This window comes from Camellia sinensis, chromosome 15, assembly GCF_055761805.1.
Source record: "Camellia sinensis isolate YWXY chromosome 15, ASM5576180v1, whole genome shotgun sequence".
Taxonomy (NCBI): domain Eukaryota; kingdom Viridiplantae; phylum Streptophyta; class Magnoliopsida; order Ericales; family Theaceae; genus Camellia; species Camellia sinensis.
Window position 1 is genome coordinate 117221656 of NC_138975.1, and position 20520 is coordinate 117242175.

Below are 20520 nucleotides of genomic sequence, written 5' to 3' on the forward strand. Positions count from 1 at the left end.
TTTATGCATGTCTTAGGTCAAAGTAAGAACTGCTACATTTTTTCGTTTGAGCATGCACATGATTTGCAGCTTATAATTGCCAATGGTCCTTGTGCAGTTGCGAGGGCTTTGTTGATAGTAGATTATTGGCGACCTGGTTTGGTGCTGGAGAAGTTCGTCATTCCCTGTGCTAGGATCTGGGTTCTCATGTTTGGGTTGCTGCTTGAATGCTATACTGCTGAGGCAGGTTTTTGTTTAGGCAAGGCCATTGGAGAAGTTATTTAGGTTGATGTGGATACTGTTTGGCCACGGAACATACGCTATCTGCACCGTAAAGTGTGGATCTGTTTGGAGGCGCCATTGATAAGTGATTTTTTCTTAACATTTCTGGATGGAAGCCATCAATGGATTGAATGTCAATATGAACGTATCTGTCGTATGTGCCGAAAATGTGGCAAGATTGGTCATACTGATGGGCAATGTGCCATGTCCTTCCAGGAGGGTCAAACTTTTATTGATAATCATCTAGCTCAAGTTGCCCAACAACTGGGGACTCGGGTGATTCAACAAGGTGATCAGAGACTGTATACATCAAGAATCCGAGTGACTGCACACCGACCAGAGAGACGATCCACTCGGCTGCATCATCGAACGACTTGGACACCTATTCGGGTATGTTAGCTACTGGTGGTGAGCTCTCTTTGGATAGCCCAAGTCACACTGCTTTCGTCCAAGCTTGGGAATGTGAATGGGATCGTGACAGTCATCCAGCGGTTTCAGATAGTGATAGTCAGGGGTTAGGTGCTGCCATGCTAGCTGGTCAGGTCCATATACCAGTGGAGGACCATCTACAGGAGGTGGTTGGGGTGGACCATCAAGTTGAGTTGACTCGGGATCTTGACCCATTGCCAAATGAGCCGATCAACTTAGTATTTAAGCTTGAGTTAATGTGGAATAAATGGGCTAACGGTCTTCAAGCTATGGGCACAAATGCAGGACGGCTACTGATGGACATCGATCAAGCGGAAAAGACATCTTCGCAGCGGGGAAGACAATGGTCTACAGAGATGAAAATGGAAATTATGGGCCGACGGTTTTATGAGTTTATGGACTGGGATACTACTATTCAGTCTCTGAAGCATGATGGATTGGGCCGAAGGTTGAATTTTCCGTATGGTGAGAGATACTTGGGCCAACGGACGTTGGTTCTAGCTGGGTCTCCTGAGGGCGGGTTGATAAAGTCTATTGGGCCTAGTAATGATGCCTCAAGTTCAAGAGGGGAAGAGATATTGGGCCGTCCTTACACAGAGCATTGGACGATGGAACATGTAGATGGGCCTCCTTACAAAAGAAGATTGATGGATAGTAACCATGATACCATAGTTGCTTATTTTTCGGAAGGGGTTGCGGAGGTTGAGGGTGGTTTTGGGGAAGAAGGGGTAAATATCCATGATGTTAGAGGGATTTCAGATTCGGTAGTTATTGTTAGTCCGGTGGGAAAAAGACGACGGAAGATTCAACATGGCTTAACGAACTGTGGTCTCATAGTTGGGTTGGAGAGCAATGGACGCGCAAATTCGATAGGGGCTGCTGGTACTCTTTAGCCTGCCTCATCTCGGACTTATTGAACAGGAGCTCGTTCGCAATGATTGCTGGATCTCTCTAGACGATGTCAGAAATGCATGCAAAGGAGTAGGCAAATTGGTGGGGTCGATCCGGGTGAAGGTTCCTCTCGTTGGCATAAACGACGATTCCAGGCGACAATGGGTTTGCAACAGAGGTTGGTAGGAGGATCAGAGTCGGGTTATGATTCTGAACCAAGTTCTTCAGATATCATAGGGGAGTCTGTTAATCATCCCCCATGGACGACTACGGATGGTGTTTTCATTGAAATGGAGGCGGCGCGTATGAAGGAGCTCTTACTCTCATCACCATCGCAAGATATAGAAGGGGTTTTTCAGGAGGTTCTTCCACAACAACCTTCTCAGAGGCCATGAGGATTTTCAGCTGGAACTGTAGGGGTTTGAGTCATCCACTAATAGTTCGAGTGGCTAAACAATTGACCCATCGATGGCGGCCAAATTTAATTTTTTTCAGTGAAACCAAGCAAATGTCTAAACAGTTGGAGTTCTTTCGAATGTCTCTGGGATACCGCAATTGTGTTGGTGTGGATTGTAATGGCAGTCGGGGTGGTTTGTGGGCTGCATGGGATGATTGTCAACGTATTATTAGTGTTGGCGCCACTGATCGGTATTTGTTGTTACATATTTCTGACGTGGTAATGGGTGATTGGTATTTATTTCTCGTGTATGGGCATCCAGCGTTATCAGAAAGGATGAAATTTTGGCAGGAGCTGGGGCAGAAGATACAAGGATGTGCACGACCGGTAGCACTACTTGGGGATTTTAATCAAGTGCGAAGTGTGGAGGACAAATGGAGCCCAAAGTTTACAACAATTCGAGGTGAGAGTTCTTTTAATGATCTTATTTTTAAATACAGATTAATTGATCTTCCAAACCAAGGGGTGTGGTATACATGGTGCAACAATCGCTCTGATTCGAATATTATTTATGAACGGCTGGACCGAGTGTTGGTGTCTTCAGATTGGTTTGAAAAATTTCCTAATGCATCACTTATGGTTCTGCCAATTCAACGCTTGGATCATAGCCCATTGGTTTTTGATACGGACATGGTGGTTCGACCAAAAAGGCGCATAAAACGTTTTGAGGCTATCTGGTTAATGGATGACACTTTGAAGCATATTGTTCCCCATGCATGGCATGTGTTAACTCCGGGTTCTAGCCAATTTGCGGTTTGTCGGAAACAGAATATTGTATTTAATCACCTTCGAAATTGGAGCCGTTTGTCGTACCAAAGTCTGCAAGGACAGATTAATGAGACACGGCAGCTATTACAACACCATCAGCAGCATATTGTGACGTGGATGATTCTTTACTGGAGCAGCATTTTCAACGGCAGTTGGAGGATTTACTTAGTAAGCAAGAAATCTACTGGGCCCAACGTTCAAAACAGCGATGGCTGCGACATGGAGAGCGGAACACAAGATTCTTTCATCAAATGGCCTCTCGGAGAAAGAAGAAGAATCAAATCACTGTGTTAAAAACGGAGGATGGCTCACTTCTTACAGATCAGAAGGAGATTCATCAAGCCTTTATTAACCATTTCAAATCTTAGTTTAAGTGTGAGGAGCACAACCAGCATAGGAGCTCGCAACATTTCTACGCAGGTGCCTTTCCAAATCATTTTGGTTTAATTTCTGTTTTTAATTGTCACTTAAGTGAGGCCCATATTACTTTATTAAATCAAACTTTTACCCGGGATGAAATTAAGAGGGCAGTCTTCCAAATTGGGAAATTGAAGGCACCGGGGCCTGATGGGTTTATTGCGGGGTTTTATTAGCAATTTTGGCATGTTGTGGGTCCATCGGTGGTTGAGGCGGTGTTCGCATTCCTAAATTCTGGTTTTTTACTTAAGGAACTCAATAAAACTTTTATTTGTTTGATTCCGAAAAACAAGGCGCCAATGACTATTAATGACTTTCGCCCAATTAGTCTCTGTAATGTGCTGTATAAAATTGGGTCTAAAGTCTTGGCGAATAGGTTGCGAGAGGTGCTGCCTGACTTAATTGATGATAGTCAAAATGCCTTTCTCAAAGGGCGGCTCATTTCGGACAATCTTTTGCTCGCACATGAGTTGATTGAGTTTGTTAGACATCGTACAAAGGGAAAAAAAATGTTTTTTGGGCTTAAATTAGATATGAATAAGGCTTATGACCGGGTAGATTGGAATTTTTTAATTGCTATACTTCGTCTTATGGGGTTTACGGAGAAATGGATCCAGTTGATATATCAATGTGTGTCAACCGTATCTTTTTCAGTGTTACTTAATGGCCAACCATCAGATTATTTTACTCCCAAAGCTGGTTTGCAGCAAGGGGATCCTCTGTCGCCCTATTTGTTTATCGTTGTCATGCAAGCCTTATCTGAGGGCTTGGCTCACTTTGCTCACCAGGGTATTTGTAAGGGTATTGCTATAAGTCGCCATTCACCTCCAATTTCTCATCTGTTGTTTGCAGATGATTGCTTTTTATTTATGCATTTTAAGAGTGAGGAGGTATGGTGCTTGCAATGGTTGTTGAATGATTTCTGCCAACAAACGGGCTTACGGATTAATATTAATAAGTCCGAGCTATACCTCAGTCCTAATTTTTGTTCTAGAGAACGACTTCTGTTGGAGTCTATTTTCCATTTTAAAGTGGTTCTTCATCCGGGAGTTTATTTGGGGGCGTCCATGGATTGGTCGGGTAAGTCAAAAACGTCGTTATTTAGGGCCTTGGTCGATAAAGTTGCTAGGAAGTTGCAAGGGTGGAAATGTGGGCTGTTAAACTTTGCGGGTCGGTGTATTATGGTCAAACACGTTTTACAAGCCATCCCGTTATACCTTATGTCTGTCTTTAAAGTGCCATGCGCTGTCACTTATAAATTAACGGCCATAATACGTCGTTTTTATGTCTGTCTTTAAAGTGCCATCCGCTGTCACTTATAAATTAACGGCCATAATACGTCGTTTCTTATGGAAATCAGATAAAAACTACGGGCTGTGCTGGAAAAAATGGGATAGTTTGTGTGTTGCTAAGCTGGAGGGTGGCCTTGGCTTTCGAGATTTGGGCTGTTTCAATCAAGCCTTATTAGCAAAACAAGCATGGCGGTTAATCTCTAATCCGACATTGTTTTTTGCTAAAGTGCTTTTAGGTAAATATTGTTCTGCTGAGGATCTATTTCATGTTCGACAGACTACGACAGCTTCATGGGGGTGGAAAAGTCTTCTTTGGGGTAGGGAGTTGTTGAAGACTGGTTTGCTATGGAGAGTTGGCAATGGGCAATCAATAAACCCTTTTGTGGATTTGTGGATTCCAGGGCAGGACAACCCAGTAGAAGAATTTGGGTTAAACCAATATCTACCTTCAATGCGAGTGAATCATTTGATAGATTCTTCAAATCTTTGTTGGCGCAGAAATCTCCTTCGATGGTTATTTCCTGAAAATGTGGTTCAATCCATGTTAGGTATTCATATTCCTTTAATATCTTGCCCTGATAAGTTGGTGTGGAGACTAAGTAGGAATGGTATCTACTCGGTTAAATCAGGCTACTGGGCTTCCATTAGGCGAAAATTTGACAGGGTGAATGGGAATAATGTGATCAATCCTTCGATCTGGAAAAAATTGTGGAAAACAAAAATACCTTTAAGGTGGATTTTATTCATTTGGAGGTGTCTCCATAATATCCTTCTGGTCTAGTGGCAGCTTAAACGCAGAGGTTTGCAGGTTGATCCCATTTGTGCTAGGTGTGTGCAAGCAAATGAGACCATTGCACATGTTTTCTTTGAATGCCCTTGGTCCCAAAGAGTTTGGAGGGGTACAGTTTTGGGGTTAGATTTTACTTGTCGAAATCCTGTGGATTTTCGAACTTGGTGGACAGATTGGAATAGGACTGTTCAGGAGGAAGATATTATAATCCATTCCATTGCTGTTATGGGGGCAATCTGGCGGCAGCGTAATCTTAAAGTGTTTGAACACAAGCAATTGTCAATAGATCACACTTTAAATTTAGTGTCTGAATTTAGATGGCAATGGACCCATGGCTGGGTAAAAGATACTCATGATATATTTACATGTGCTAAAGTAAGGGTGCAGATTCCTTCTTCCAATAATTGTTATGTTATTACTAGCAATGCAACCTCACATGATCTTTTTCAGCTCTTTACTTGTGTGGTGGATGGCGCTTGGAATCAAAGTACCAAAGTAGCTGGGCTGGCATGGGTCTGTTTTGATGAAGCTCAAGTGCAGGTCTCACAGCAAGTGCTCTCTCTCTGTTTGCCTTCTCCTCTATTGGCAGAAGCTCGAACACTTTTGGAGGCGATAAAATGGGCTGTCAAGGCGAAAATTCAGTGCCTCTCGATATTTACGGATTGCCAGCTTTTGGTTATAGTTTTGTGACAAAAAACAATCTCGAATGGGAGGTTGATTTGGTTGTACAGGATGTGCTAGTCTTAAGTAAGTTTTTTACGTTTTTATCTGTAACTAAGGTGGGTAGGGCTCTTGTCGAGCCAGCACACCAGCTGGCAAAATCTGTAAAACTGCTATCTCATGAATAATATATTGCAGTAGTGATTGGGGGCCCGAAAACGGGACCCCCGAATGCCCCGAATTTTTTTTTTTTTTTTTTTTTTTTCAGCAGACGAAGAAGAGAAGGAGGGGAGGGGAGGGGAGGGGGAGGGGGAAGGGGGAGGAGGAGGAGGGGGAGGAAGGACTGGAGGGGGCCTAAAAAATGGAGGAAGAAGACGGAGGAAGAAGAGGTGGCGATCGGCTACAGAGGCGGAGGCGCGGCGACGAGCAGAGGCGGCGATCGGCGACGGAGGCGGAGGCACGGCGACGAGCAGAGGCGGCGATCGGCGACGGAGGCGCGGCGACGCGATCGGCGACCGGCGACCTGTCTTCCCTGTCTCTCTCTTTCTCTCTTCTCTTTCTCTCCCTCTCCCTCTCTGTCTCTGCGAAGAAGACGAAGAAGAAGAAAATGGCGGAAGAAAAGAAAAAAAAAAAAAAAATCAAAACCCAAAACGACGTCGTTTTGGGTTTTGAGCCAAATTCGACCCACGAATTTCGGGCCCTCAAACATTACTCAATATATTGTGCTGTTTTGCTTGATTCTCGAAAAAAAAATAAATAAATATGCTCCTTTCATGATTTGAAACAAGGACCTCTTAACCGAAATGGCCACACGTTGAAATTTTGATTTACCAAGTTCAATTGAATGTTGATTTATCTGTTAGAAGTGTCATATGACACATGCATTATCTGTGCACTGATTGGTAATTTTAAAAAATATTTTAAAAAATTCGTTCAGTTCTTTTATGATACTCTCTATATGCACATATATGTATGTACATAATAACGTGGATATCGGATTTTTATCAAGTCCTATTCTTCATGGCTCTCCAACATCTATCTATTCTAATATATAAAAGGAAGGCTATTAGTGGTGTTGACACTTTTTGTCACATATTTTGATTCTTTTTTTCAAAATACCCCTATATTTGGAGTTTTTATAAAAATTAAGCAAAGAGGAGGACAAGTCTCAAATTCATGACCATGGATTTAATAATAAGGGAAGTGATTCATCCCCCGAAAGGGGGGACCCCCGAATCCCCCGAAAATCCATTTTAAGTAAAAAAAAAAAAAGAAAAAAAGAAAAAAAGAAAAGAAAAAGAAAACAGTTTCCAGAAAAGGAAATTAGGGGGATTAGGGGGAGGGATTTTAGGGCTCTAAATCATTTTCCTAATAATAAATGCTCTTACCACTTGAGTAAAGCATGTGCATTTTTTTTTTTATCATTATTCTTATAATATATATATATTTTTTTTGAGTTGCACACTCATTGCATGCTGATGGCTAGTGTATATATATATATATATATATGTTTTAGTCCATCACTTATATTTATTGCTCATAAAAAACAAATAATTATGAGCATAGGAGGAAACAAAACAAAAAAGAAAAGAACACTATACATAACAAAAGTTTCTCCTTGATAGTGAGTGTGAGACGTCTTTTTATCGCAATCTTTTTAACAACTAATGTTAATTTTGCCTCTAGTTTAAAATTTTCTATTTGATGTCACTAGACAGTGAACTTTTTTTTCTAATTTACAAACAATGAAATATGGTTTTTCATTTTTTAGCATTTAATCCTCGACTTTTAGCTTTTAATTTGAAATTTCTCTATTTATAAAAGATAATTTATAAATAATAAAAATTTCATTGTTTGAAAATAAATAACATTTTCTTCAATATTGCAAATTCAATACGAACTCCTACTAAATAGATTTCAACGAGACTATTCCAAAAAATACTTTAAAAAAATAAAAATTTAAGTTAATAGTTAGTATTTAAAAGTTTAAAAAATAAAATTAGCTATTCAGTAATTGGGTTGTGTTTTCTACACGTGTTGTCCTCCTCACAGTAAAACTTATGGGCTCGTTTGTGTTCTTATAAAAAAATCTTATTATAAGGGATCTATTAGAAAAATCTCAACTTTTATTGCTCTGGCCATATATTAAAAAAATCTCAAAGGATATGAACCAATATAGGGGTGTGATTGGACCAGTTTGGTTTGAGTTGACATTAAATTTAGAACCAATTTAAATGAATCATGCACTTGAACCAAATCAATTCGATTCAAAAAAAAAAATAAATTGATCAATAATTAAAATAAATAAGTCTTTAATACTTAAATATAACGCAAACACAAAATAAACATTGTTTAATACAAGTTAACTGCTGTGAATAGTATAGTGAAATCTAACTCAAGCTTAAAGCTTTGCTTTTTTTTTTTTTTTTTTTTGGATCAGAAAGCTTAAAGCTTTGTTTGGTTTTAGATTTTTGGCTAAAAAAGCACAAAAAGACAAAATTGGCTACATAAGCCAACAAGACAAAATATTACATCCAAACCATAATTATTATACTTTTTTTTTCTTACAAAAGTCAAAAAAAGCTAAACTAAACGAGGCTAAAAAAGTCCCAACACAAAAAAACTAACTACAAAAGCCAATGCCAAACGAAGACTAAATACAACCTATGCAAATCAAAACTAGTAACACAACTAATAAAATAAAATTAAGTACCATGAATTCCAACTCTAACTTCCAGTATTTTCTTCTTCCACTTACCATTCTTCTTCTTCTTCTTTCACTTCCCATTCTTCTTCTACATATTGACAGAAAATTTCTTTCCTTTCCCGTTCTCTTTCTTCATATTGACTAAAAATCAAAATAAATAGAGAGAAATGATTAGTTGCAATCAAATCCATTAGAATAAATCCATTAGGCAAAAACATGCCGATATATATATTTGGTTATAAAGTTTGTTCGATTTAGATAAAGGGTAATTCAAAAATCAATCCAATCCTATCAAATTGACAAATTCAAGACCCAAAACTAAACCAATGTATTAAAAAAAAAAAAAAAACAAACCCAATCTAAATATGTTAGTTTGGTTTAATTTTTTTACTCTATGGTAATTTGTCCACCCCTAAACCAATATAAAGGCAAAAAAGCAGAGAAATATATGTATATATCAACAAATTTTGTGATGAGAATTAATGAGGGGGATGTGAAAGAAATGATAAGAGACCCAACAGTTGTTTCGTCTCTTGTGAAAGAAAGGATTATCCAGAATTAAGAAATTTACCCAATAATGCTGAGGGAAGACACATGTCGCACTTTGTAAAAATCTTCTCCTTGTTTACCATTGACCCTTCGAAGCTTGTTATTGAATTTATCGTCCGCTCCTCTAATTGTAAATCGTTGGAGGGTAGCAATGAATCTCAGTCCCTCTGGAACCATTTCAAGTCCTTCGCAATAAGCAATTTTTAAATTAGAGAGATTGGGCATCGCTCCTTTTTCCACCTCCCACTCTTTTAAGAGCATCAACTGATAGAGAGATAGGGTTTTGAGTTGGGGAAAACCATTAGCTGAGCAAACCATTTTGTCCCCCATAAAGGCACCACTACCTAAATAGAGATATTGTAGGTTAGGTAGCCTCTCCAATGTTGGCATAGGGTCTTCTTCAAGTTCACATCTAAACAAAATTAACTCGATGAGGCTGGGAGAGAAACCCTGGCAGTACTCTGGTAACTTGGGAATAATTCCACTAATACTCAATTTGTAAAGATGGTGACACCCTAACAGTTGTTTTTTGAGAAGAGTCAACTCTTCTTCTTTTTTGTAAAATTCAACTGATAAGGATGTATGTTGAAGGTGGTTGGCACTGATGTTTAGGTAGTTGATGAAAGCCGCTAAGTCCTGATTGTCCTCCTCCGAGAAAGTTGCATCTTCTAGTTGCCGAAGATTGATCAATTTACACAGATCATTGACGTCACAAGATCTTGTGTCAAACCCTCCTAATGTTTCGAGGTTGCTTAACCCATCAAATTTGAATTTAGCATTGCGAGGAATATACAAATGCCTCAATTGTTCCATTCCATGTAAGACTATTACTTCACCTGGGTTGAACTCGCAATGTTGTAAATCCAAGGTTTGCAAGTATTTCAACTTGCAGATAGACGAATGCCACTTAGGTATGAAACAACTTCTAAAACTCAAGTACCTCAAGCTAATTAGGTTACCTATTGATTCGACTGACTTTTCAGCAAACTTAAATCCTTCAAGATCCAAATTCCTAAGCAATTTGAAGTACTCGACATGGGAGTTCAACTCTATTGAAGACTTTTCGTCACTAGATAAAGGCCACAAGTGAATTCTTGGATCATACAACAATATTGATCTTAGCTGTTTATTTGTCTCCAAGTCAGGGAGGACAACTTTTTCGACATCCCTACTCAAATGAATTGCAAGTTTGCGTATTTTAGGAGTAGTGGTTGTTGATGTGGTGGAAAACCAATCAGCTAGATCAGTTTCGCGTTGGAGATGAATGATCTCGAGAAAATCATTCATTTTTGCCTTTGATAAACACAAATCTAGCATAAGGTCATGAATGCGGCAATAATTGATCCTTTGAGTATACATGTCTACATGTACTTCAACCATGCACCGCTGTGCTAGTGCACCCAAGTAACGTTTTGCCACATCCATTATTGTTTCATCCCCCACTCTATCATCATCTACAATTATACCGTCAGCTATCCATAAGTGATATAGTCTTTCAGCATTTATCCCATAATCCTCCGGAAAGTGACCAAAATATAGAAAACATGGCTTCAATTGATAAGGCAAGTCATGATAGCTTAAAGCTAACACCGTTGATACTCCATTGTCATGTTGTGTTGGCTCGTCATTCCATTTATGCGAATGAACATTTTGGTATACCATCTCCCATTCCCTTAATGTATGCTTTCTTGCCAAAAGTCCACCAAGCACAATGATTGCTAACGGTAAACCAGCACATAGCTTTACCATTTTCCTCCCTAATGCCTCCATGTTTGTGTCAAGCACTCTGGAGTCTACAACAACAACAAAATGCAAACTTTAAAAACAACAAAAAAAAAAATAGATTATTGCCTAGATTCTATAAAACAACAAAAATAAAAATTCTAATGAATGCTTGCGTGAATAAGCAATAAACAAGGGAAATTTGCCGACTTTTTCGAGACCCAAATCAAGTTTTTAATATGGGCCTTTTATACATATATAGATAGATAATTCTAAAGCAAGCTTGTAATGTGAATTGATTTTTAAAGCTTTTTTTTTTTTTTTTTTGCAAAATCAAATCGGTTAGTAATTTAAATTTTATTTCAAAAATTTTGAACTTTCATATTCTCAAGTATAAAACTCAAATTATTAGTTGTGAAATTACTAATCAAACTTGCATAATTCAATTTAATAATCACATCCATCGAATCATTTTTGTGACAAAGTTGACCAAAGGTAAGATTTAATCAATTTCAGTTTTAATAAGTTGATTTCCTCAGAAACAACTGTAACAGGGATAGTCTATAACATTTTATACACAAACTATATATTTAGAAATTAATCATCCATTAGTTTTAAATAATTTACTACATCAACAAGCTTTTTTGTTTCTATTTAAGGGATAGTTTTTTAGAACCCTTTTTTTCAACCAATTTTTGAATTCCAAAACAGCCGTTTCCTTAACTTTGCCTCAAGGTCAGCACTGTTTACACTGATTCTTGCATCATCCATTAGTTTTAAATAATTTACTACATCAACAAGCTTTTTTGTTTCTATTTAAGGGATAGTCTTTTAGAACCCTTTTTTTCAACCAATTTTTGAATTCCAAAACAACCGTTTCCTCAACTTTGCCTCAAAGTCAGCACTGTTTACATTGATACGTGCATCTTTTCAATCAAAAGTTCTATATCAACAAAGAAGAAGAAAAAGGATTTCTCAAATTCATGCATGCATTTGGTGCAGAGAGAGTGATGTTAAGGGCAAGAAATGAATTGTGGCCCCTTTTGGAAATTTGCTATTTTAGTTGATTTTTAACTTTTTATAAAAAGGCATATAAAAAAGTAGAAAGAGTGATGTATGTACCCGTAACCTTCTTTCAGATTCCATTCTCTGAGCTAGTATTACAAAGTCGTCATGCATGACATAAGTCATTCAAATTTTAATGAATAATTAGTGACTAGTCTTAGAGTATTATGTGTGATTGTCTATATGGTGTTTCAAATTAATTGCATATAGCAAAAAATTTTATGAATGAAACATGTTAAGTAATCTTTGTGGGGTTGTTAGGAGACAAATGCTGACTATTTAGTGTGTTGCGGTTTCTCATTGGCCGATACTAGATCATGTAGATAATATAGTACTCTGGACGTATCTAATATTTGTGTAAAATTATGGAGATGCAAGTGAAAAGTTATGGAGATGCAAGCATGTTTGTGTAAAATTTTATTTTCTGTCTCACTGTAAAGTAATCCCTAAGTTTTCAATTTTATGTAGTTTTCATAAATGAATATTCTAAATACATTTGGTTCGACCCTATGGCCAGTAGAGCTAGAGTATTTCCATATCTTTCCCAAATTTCAACCCATGGGTCATTAATCTTTTTGGATGATAATAGACCACACAGATGATATGAAAACTAACATTGAAATAATTTAATTCGTATAAAAAATATAGCAAGGTGGACTGATTAATATTACCTTTACCATCTCTTCTTAGTAATGATTTTTTTTGAAGTAGATACCAACTTTCCTTGTCATTTAAACACTGGGGTTCATGGACGATAGGGTATGGATCTATCTGCGAAGGCAATATTTTATTACGAGTCGTTAGCAATATTTTGCTACCTGTGTTTCCATTTGGAAAGGCCGGTTCCAAGCTCTTCCAAGCCTCTATTGACCAAATATCATCCAGGACAACTAAGCATTTTTTACTCTGCTGGACTTTATAAAGTTGCTCAAACAACTCATTATTTGTCATTCTAACAACATCTTCCTTCCTCTCTAGAACAAGATTGATGAAGATTTCTTGCAGAATATCTCTTCTTTTATACTGTTGAGATATGCACACCCATGCCAAACCTTCAAAGTGACTCTGGACATCTTTGTGATGATATACTTTTTTAGCTAGAGTGGTCTTCCCCAAACCACCCATGCCGCAAATAGAGACAACTCGACTAGGAGTAAAGTCATCAACTTGCACCAAATGCTTCACAACCTTGTTCAAGTCTTCCTCAAACCCAACAAAATCCTCTTCAACAACATGCTGATACGATTGCCTCAATTCTTGTTGCTTCTCAACTGCCAAACTTCTTATGCCTTCACCTATAGCAATATTAGTTTAGTCTTTCTAACGGTCGATATTCAATAATAATGTTGTAGAAATAGAATTTTCATACAAAAAACTCACATAAAATGATTTTTTTTTTCTTTTGTGACCATTTTAAAGAGGAAAAAAACACTCATTTTATGGTCCAAAAATAATAGTGTCACATAATTTGTATGAATTTTGTATATAAAAATTCTATTTTATGAATCATTTTTCACCATATAACAAAACATCCTTTATAAAATATATATTAAAAAAAGTGGAGGTCAAAATTGTAAAATATATTTTTATATGTTTCTATAAACTTACAGGATTTTTTGCTTATTATTTCTAGTAATATTTTTTTTTGAAGAATAAAGACAACATAATTTTTTATAATAATAATATAGGTCCTCCAAAATATACGGTGACAAAAATACTCTCACTATACCGCTTCATGTATCACCTATTACTTTTTTTAACTCATTTAAACATTTCAAAATTATGCAACTTTTGATCTATATTTTTTTTATTTATAAAATTTGTGTTTTTGAAATCGTTTCATCAATATCGGTAAAATAAAATCCATGATGAATACAAAATTAAAAAAAATAAAATAAAAGTTGATGAAATTTTATTGACATGAGACAGGCTGGTAAAATTTTGGTTAGTGAAATTTCGATAACCAAGTCAGACTATGTCAATCAAATTTCTAAAAATATAAATTTTACAAAAAATTTGAGGTATAAATCAAAAGTTATTAAATTTTAAAATTTTGAAATCACTTCAACAACATAAAAAGGTCACACGAAAGAGAAACGACGTTACGAGAAAAATTAGGATTTTTAGATCATGAGGGCATTTTGGACTATATATGTTAGAGTTGTCATTATTATTTTAAGATTTCAAATCTCAAGAATTTTAACTAGTAAGCAAATTGTTGTTATACTTAAAGGGTGAAACACCAATAAATCTCAAAATGTGATCTTTTGAATTGTTTAGTCTTCTCTTTTTCCTTATGAATCCAAAGATCCCATTAAAATAGAAAAATCTCAGTTATATGTTTGGGTTTAATTTTTTAGAGATAAAAGTAAATTTTTTCAAATGTAAAATTATATATTTAGGCAATCCGCACTATAGAAGTTTTGAATTTTCCCTCATTTTGGAACAAAACCCACATTATGAACAAAAACGTAAAACTCTAACGTAACACTCCAATATAACATATTAAAAAACTCATTGGTGTACTTTTCTTAAACGTTACAACATAATACTAAAAAAACTCCTTAGTGTATTTTTTTTCAAACGTAACACATACAAAAATATTCAAAACTTTTTAGTGTACTTTTTCCAAATGTAACACTCACAGTTTGAAATTATATATTTGCTTAAATTTACTAAGAAATTTTTGTACTCCTTTTTTAACAGTTTGAAGAATCTTTCATCATTTTGAAATGGTTTGAAGGATCCTACATATTTTTTTTGGAGTGTTACGTTTGATAAAAGTGTTACACTAAGGAGTTTTTTCAGAGTGTTATATTGAAATGTTACGTTTGGAAAAAATATACTAAGAAGTTTTTTGTGTGTTACATTAAAATGTTACACTAAGAAAATTTTTTGTGTGTTTGTTACATTAGAGTGTTACATTAAGAAGTTTTTTTAGAGTATAATATTAGAGTGTTATGTTTGAGAAAGGTGCACTAAGGAGTTTTTTTATGTGTTAAACTAGAGTGTTACACTAAGGAGTTTTTATGAGAACCCGAATATAAAAATTAAGTAAATAATAATAATATTACAATCTCATATTTTGGTGGTGAATCCTAAAGTACAAATTAAATATTTGGAAGGTCTTTTAATTAATTTTTATACCTAAAATAAATTTATGGTGAAAATCTCTAATTTAGAAGTAAGATTTTAATAATAATAAAATAATAAATAAAGAAAAGCAAAAGGATAAGGGAGTCAAATTATTTAAAGTGTGTGGGTAACCCTAAACTCTCATATTATTCAACTAGCAGCTGTGAAGAGGAGATAGGAGTAGCTTTTGATGAAAATTGAAGAACTAGTTTGGTGCTTGAATAACTCCATCTCCAAGGTAGAAACTAATATTCTGTGAATATAGTTATTTTGTATATATGTTTCTGTGCATTCATTGGAAGAAAAAGGAATGAAAGCTTAACTGATTAGGTAGCTTGAATATCTATCAGATTAATAGTTGGTGTGAATTAGTGTAATGGGTATGGTGGATGTATGAAGAACAAGTATATAGCATGGGTTATATTCAATGGGTGTTTTTGCTTGTAATGGTGGATCTTGTAAGTGAAACGTGGGTTAGGTAGGAGTATTTGGCCACCAATGTTTGTGAATATCATGTTTCTTTTATGTGGTTTGAGGAATTAAATGGGTACATAAAGTTGAGGGTACAATCTATGAGTATGAAATTCTGCACAGAACCACAAATTTTAAAAATCAAGTAATCATATGAAACGAATGAATTTTGAACTGAAATTTTTACAGTAGATTAATTACATATTGAATTGAATATCTGACTTTTCTCATAATTTTTTAGAGTCGAAATCGATATTAACTGATGCGTTCAAATCTGTCCAGAAAACTGGTTTAAAACAGTAAGTTCGGAAGTGTCGCTCTTTGGGTATAAATCGGAAAATTATCAAATCAGCGTCATTAGAACCGATTATGAGTCTAGTTTCTTACATTTTTGGCCTTGCATTGATTGCTCATGTATACTTAGAGAACCGTCAATTTCTTTAAAGTACTGTAGAAAACAATCTGTTTCGATATAATTAATTGTAAATAATTATTTGGATAAGCAAATCAAGTGAAACCAATTGGGTTTGAAACTTAGGATATATTAGTTGATATCTGGAGGGTTTTGAAATTTTTTGAATAACGTGGAGTGAGTTTTGTAATTTTCAAAGTTAACGATTAGATTGGGAAAGCTTGTTTAAAATTCTGTCTTATGTTAAAGTTACTTTTAGTTAAGTTTCGATCGGAACCCATGTCTTGGGTAATTTTAGACCTAGAAGAACATGAACTTAGGTGTTATTTAAGAGTAACGGTGAGTGGGATTGAGCTGTGTTAGTGCGCTTTAGTGTGGGGTACTTAGTTTATTATTCTCTTTAGTATTTTTAAATTAGTTGTGACGTATAGTCTTCATACTTGGTTCAGAGCACTAGTTAGACTTTCATACTCTATTCGAGGATTATATTATTTCATTTTCAGGTGAGTAGTTTCATGCTACATATTTTTATAAATGTTTCCCTACCCTGAACTGTTGAAAAATTAAATTGTTGTTTCAAAACTAAACTGTTTTGATAAATTATTATATTATCAATGGAATCAAATTATTTCTGAAACATGTGTGAACTTGGCATACTGTAAACTATTTGTTTTGGTCTCATGTTTATAATGGTGAACTACCATGTTTTGTGAAACTGATGTGTATTGATTATTGGGACCATCTGTGTATTTAGTCTAGGGAAAATATTCCACTGTGTGTGGTGACTTTGGACACTAGAGAACAGATCCGGGTTAGACCGTGATGACTCTAGTGCTCAACGATTGTAAAGAAAAGACCTAGGTTAGGCTAGGTGACCTTCAATTGGATCGTCTTAGAGAAAAGGCCCGGGTTGCCACCCCGAGGATGACTCTTGATTCGATATTGGATCCAACAGGGCTTATAGCCTTGAGAACTGTATGGCATATTACGTGTTATTTCTTGGTACCCAGAAAATTATTGGTGTTCATGTTATAATCTGTTTTAAGTGGAAAATGTCATTTATCATGTTTTTGAGAGACATGAGTATTTTAACTGTTGAACTGTGAAACCTTTTGTTTTGAAACATATTGTCTTTACCAAACTATATGCCAATCTAGTTTCTGTGATATAAATCTTATTTTGGAATTGAACCCTGTTTTCAAAATTGTATTTACTATCCATGTTGCTACTCACTGAGCTATTAGGTGACTTAGTTGTTTATCACTTCCAGGTGTTAGAAGGACTTAAAGTGGACATATGGAGTAGCAGAGACTCAATTGCATAGACCTCTAGGACATTCATTATTTTGTTTTAGCTTGTTATGTCGGTTTTGTGCATACAGTGTGGTGGGAATTTATTTAGAATTATTTTATTTTATGGCGATTTGTATTCCATTTAGTATATATTTTTGGAAGTTGGTTATGGTTGATTTTGCCATTTATACTTGTGACTTGTCACTGGTGGGTTTTGATTTATTTATTTCTGGGCTATCATCACATTTATTCTTCGTGATTTTGGGTTCATGTTTAGGCTTACGTGTGCCTTGGGCTGAGTCCCTGTGGGCCACGGTCGATCATGCCCGGATTTGGGGTGTGACAGCTTTTTTGAAGTGTTATATTGGAATGTTTGAGAAAAATACACTAAGAATTTTTATTTTTTTTTAAGTGTTAGATTGGAATATTACAGTTTGAAATTATACATTTGTTGAAAGCTTACTAAAGAATTTTTGTACTCTTTTTGAAATGTTTGAAAAATCTCACATCTTTTTGAAATATTTGAAGAATTTCGCATCTTTTTTAAATATTTGAAGAATTCTATATTTGAAGTCATTTTTGTACTCTTTTTGAAATGTTTTCCAAATAAAAAAGATTCTCATACAAAAATTTATCCCAAATTTAATTCTCATAAATTGTGTACCTTACCTTTCTAATACCCCCCCCCCAAAAAAAAAAAAAAAGAGAAGGAAACATAATAGAAATAAGGTATAACTATAAATTCAATTTTCAAATAATATATTAAATCTACCTTTCTAAAATCAATGAAACTAATTGGTCTATAAAAAAATCTTGGGACTAAATAGATCACCATTCCTCAAAATAAAATTTATAAGTCAATTTTCCATCCTAAAATCTTACACAAACTTACAGAGATTTCTTTTTAATTTCCCCTAAATTTAACTGAAAAATTAAAATATAAAATATTATTCTTTCCTAAAATTGGTTAAAACTGGTAATGTCACACGAAAGATTAATGGAATATATTAACACAATTTAAATTTCAAATTTTAATTAGTAATATTTTGCATATCAAAAGAGAGAAAAATATACTTAAATAAAAAAATATAAAACAATAATTGAAATTACTAATAAATCAATAAATAAAAACTTAAATTTAAAATCATCACTTGAAATGGCTCACCTATACTTTTCAAGCCGTAAGTATGTAAACTAGCGGTGAGGTGAGTGATCTTGTTTTTAATGGCACCGATCTCACTTCCGACCTTGTGAACGTCTAGCCATTCGTTGAAGATGCAAGCGAGTCTTTTAAGGGTGTTTCGGAAACCCTTTTTGTTCCTTTTGGATGAAACTTGGATGACATAAGTTTCGAGGATGTCTTCGGTTTCATAAGCAAGTTTTCTGATTTCCGCAACCCAGTTGCTGACCCTCGCATCTACATGATGATCAGACTGTATTGCATAATCTGCGTCTTGTAGGAAGCATTGCATTCGCTTTAACTCGGCTCGGATTTGTTCAACTTGACCGCTTACTCCGTGTAAGAATTTAGCTTCTTCAGTTAACAAAACTCCGAGTCTGTTTACAATGAAGGATACGACAGGCATTTCCATTCCGATCTGAGGTCAATTCAATTGAACTCACACCAGTCTCCCTCAACAAAAAAATGTGTTTGGATGACGGGTGGAGAAGAGGTGCCTTTGGGGTTGGAGACTGGACTGAACTGGTTGAGAATCTTGATAAAATGGTGGTTGCCAGTTTGGTTAAGACTAGAGAGAGAGAGAGAGAGAGAGAGATTGATTTAAGGAAAATGTTTGGTAGCTCAAATTTTTGTGGTTCAAATGGCTCAAATCTGTCAAAATGACGTCATTTTACACTCAAAATCTGTCAAAACGACGTCGTTTTGACAGATTTGAGCCATTTGAGCCACAAAAATTTGAGCTACCTAGCATTGTCGTTGATTTAATTAAGAGAGACAAGAGAGATTGATTCCTTCGGGGAGCAACCTGTGTGGTGGAGCAAACGTGTGGAATCATTTCTCATTTTATCTATTTTGTCTATGATTAATAATTCATTCACATAATTTTTGTCACTAATTTGAATATTAATAATTCATTCACATAATTTTTGTCACTAATTTGAATGAAATGTTTAGTTGAGAGATTTCGAAAGGTAAAAAAAAGCAAGTAAAATATAACTAAAATGTATATATATATTTTATTTAATTTCATATACTTTTTTTTTTCTTTTTTAAATTTCTCCTTAAATTTCTCAATCAAACACAATTTTATTGATAAGAGTCCAACATCTTACCAGTAAAAGTGTCGTTTGAAAGGATTCGAAAGAAAATAATTGTGCAAATGGATCATTGCTATTTTTCTATCTAGTTATATCTTTTTACTATTATATAAAATTACTTTTTTGCATATGAATAATTCTATTTTATAATTTGATGTGTTATGAAATGTGTTTATCCTATTTAAATAAAAATTTTAAATAAATATAATAAAAAAATTATATTTTATTTTATTTTTACTTTTTTTGGCCATCATTCGAGAATGGATTATTTTAATTTACTTTTTAAGTAAAACCTACACTCCCCAAATTGGGGCCTCAATTTTAATTTTGGATCAATTACTTGACAGTTAGGTCAGATTAAAAATATATATATAAATTAATAAAAAAATTATAATATTAATTATTAATATTTATAATATATTTTTATTTTATGATACATAAGTTTTAATGACACATTGTTAGTTCTTCATTTAATTTTTTTACCCGATTTTACTATCCAATCACAGCTGTAACGTGTTATTTGTGCGTGTGACGACGAGGGGAATCAGTGGCAATAAAGAGATTGCCTTTAGCGGTCATCTGTATGACAATGGAGGAATTATGGGACTGAAAAAAAAAAAATTTACACAAATATATATAAAAGTGTATAAGTCAGACTTATTAGTTATTCTTATCACCAAATTATTTACACTTTTTATATCTTTATAATTTTTTTCTGTCCTACTGTAAAATAATTCCCCCTATGAGATAAATGATTTATTGATTAGTTTATTCTTGTGAGTTTGGAACCCAACTAATTTTGATTTTCAATATATTTTTATTTTATTTTAAGGATATGGAGGACAGCCATTCCCCTCTCCTGGAACATCTTGGCCTAATTTAATATTGGAAAACCTAATGTTGTGTACATATATACCCTATTACA

The 20520-nt window shown here is 34.9% G+C and overlaps 2 protein-coding genes across 28 annotated transcripts in view; one reads left to right on the forward strand and one right to left on the reverse strand.

Annotated features, from left to right (window-relative positions):
- Positions 1 to 6155, forward strand: part of LOC114318696 (uncharacterized) — a 108787-nt gene extending 102632 nt beyond the window's left edge. For 22 of the 27 annotated variants that reach the window (XR_014357237.1, XM_082910023.1, XM_082910033.1 and 19 more), the window contains one exon: positions 98 to 3512. Coding sequence is in view for 24 of the 27 variants with exons in the window: in XM_082910023.1 (XP_082766149.1) it covers positions 1973 to 3100 (1128 nt within the window). In the remaining 3 variants the exon portion in view is untranslated. Of the gene's footprint in view, positions 1 to 97; positions 3513 to 5755 lie in introns of those variants that run through there. The other 5 variants (XR_014357238.1, XR_014357239.1, XM_082910039.1 and 2 more) reach the window with 1 other exon arrangement.
- Positions 6156 to 8493: 2338 nt separating this feature from the next.
- Positions 8494 to 19102, reverse strand: LOC114268227 (putative disease resistance protein At1g50180). The gene is made up of 4 exons (XM_082910068.1): positions 18484 to 19102; positions 12680 to 13303; positions 9244 to 11014; positions 8494 to 8813 (listed from the first exon to the last, which is right to left on the reverse strand). Exons 1-4 carry the CDS (start codon positions 18908 to 18910, stop codon positions 8720 to 8722), a joined length of 2916 nt encoding a protein of 971 aa, XP_082766194.1. The 5' UTR covers positions 18911 to 19102; the 3' UTR covers positions 8494 to 8719.
- Between the last annotated feature and the right edge of the window lie 1418 nt (positions 19103 to 20520).

Excerpts from the sequence above, each read along its gene's own strand:
- LOC114268227 (XM_082910068.1), bottom strand. The coding sequence starts at position 18,910 with ATGGAAATGCCTGTCGTATCCTTCATTGTAAACAGACTCGGAGTTTTG. Across the intron at positions 11,015-12,679 it reads ACTAAGAAGAGATGGTAAAG|ACTCCAGAGTGCTTGACACA; the intron begins GTAATATTAATC and ends TTGTTGTTGTAG. Across the intron at positions 8,814-9,243 it reads TCTTCCCTCAGCATTATTGG|TCAATATGAAGAAAGAGAAC; the intron begins GTAAATTTCTTA and ends TTTGATTTTTAG.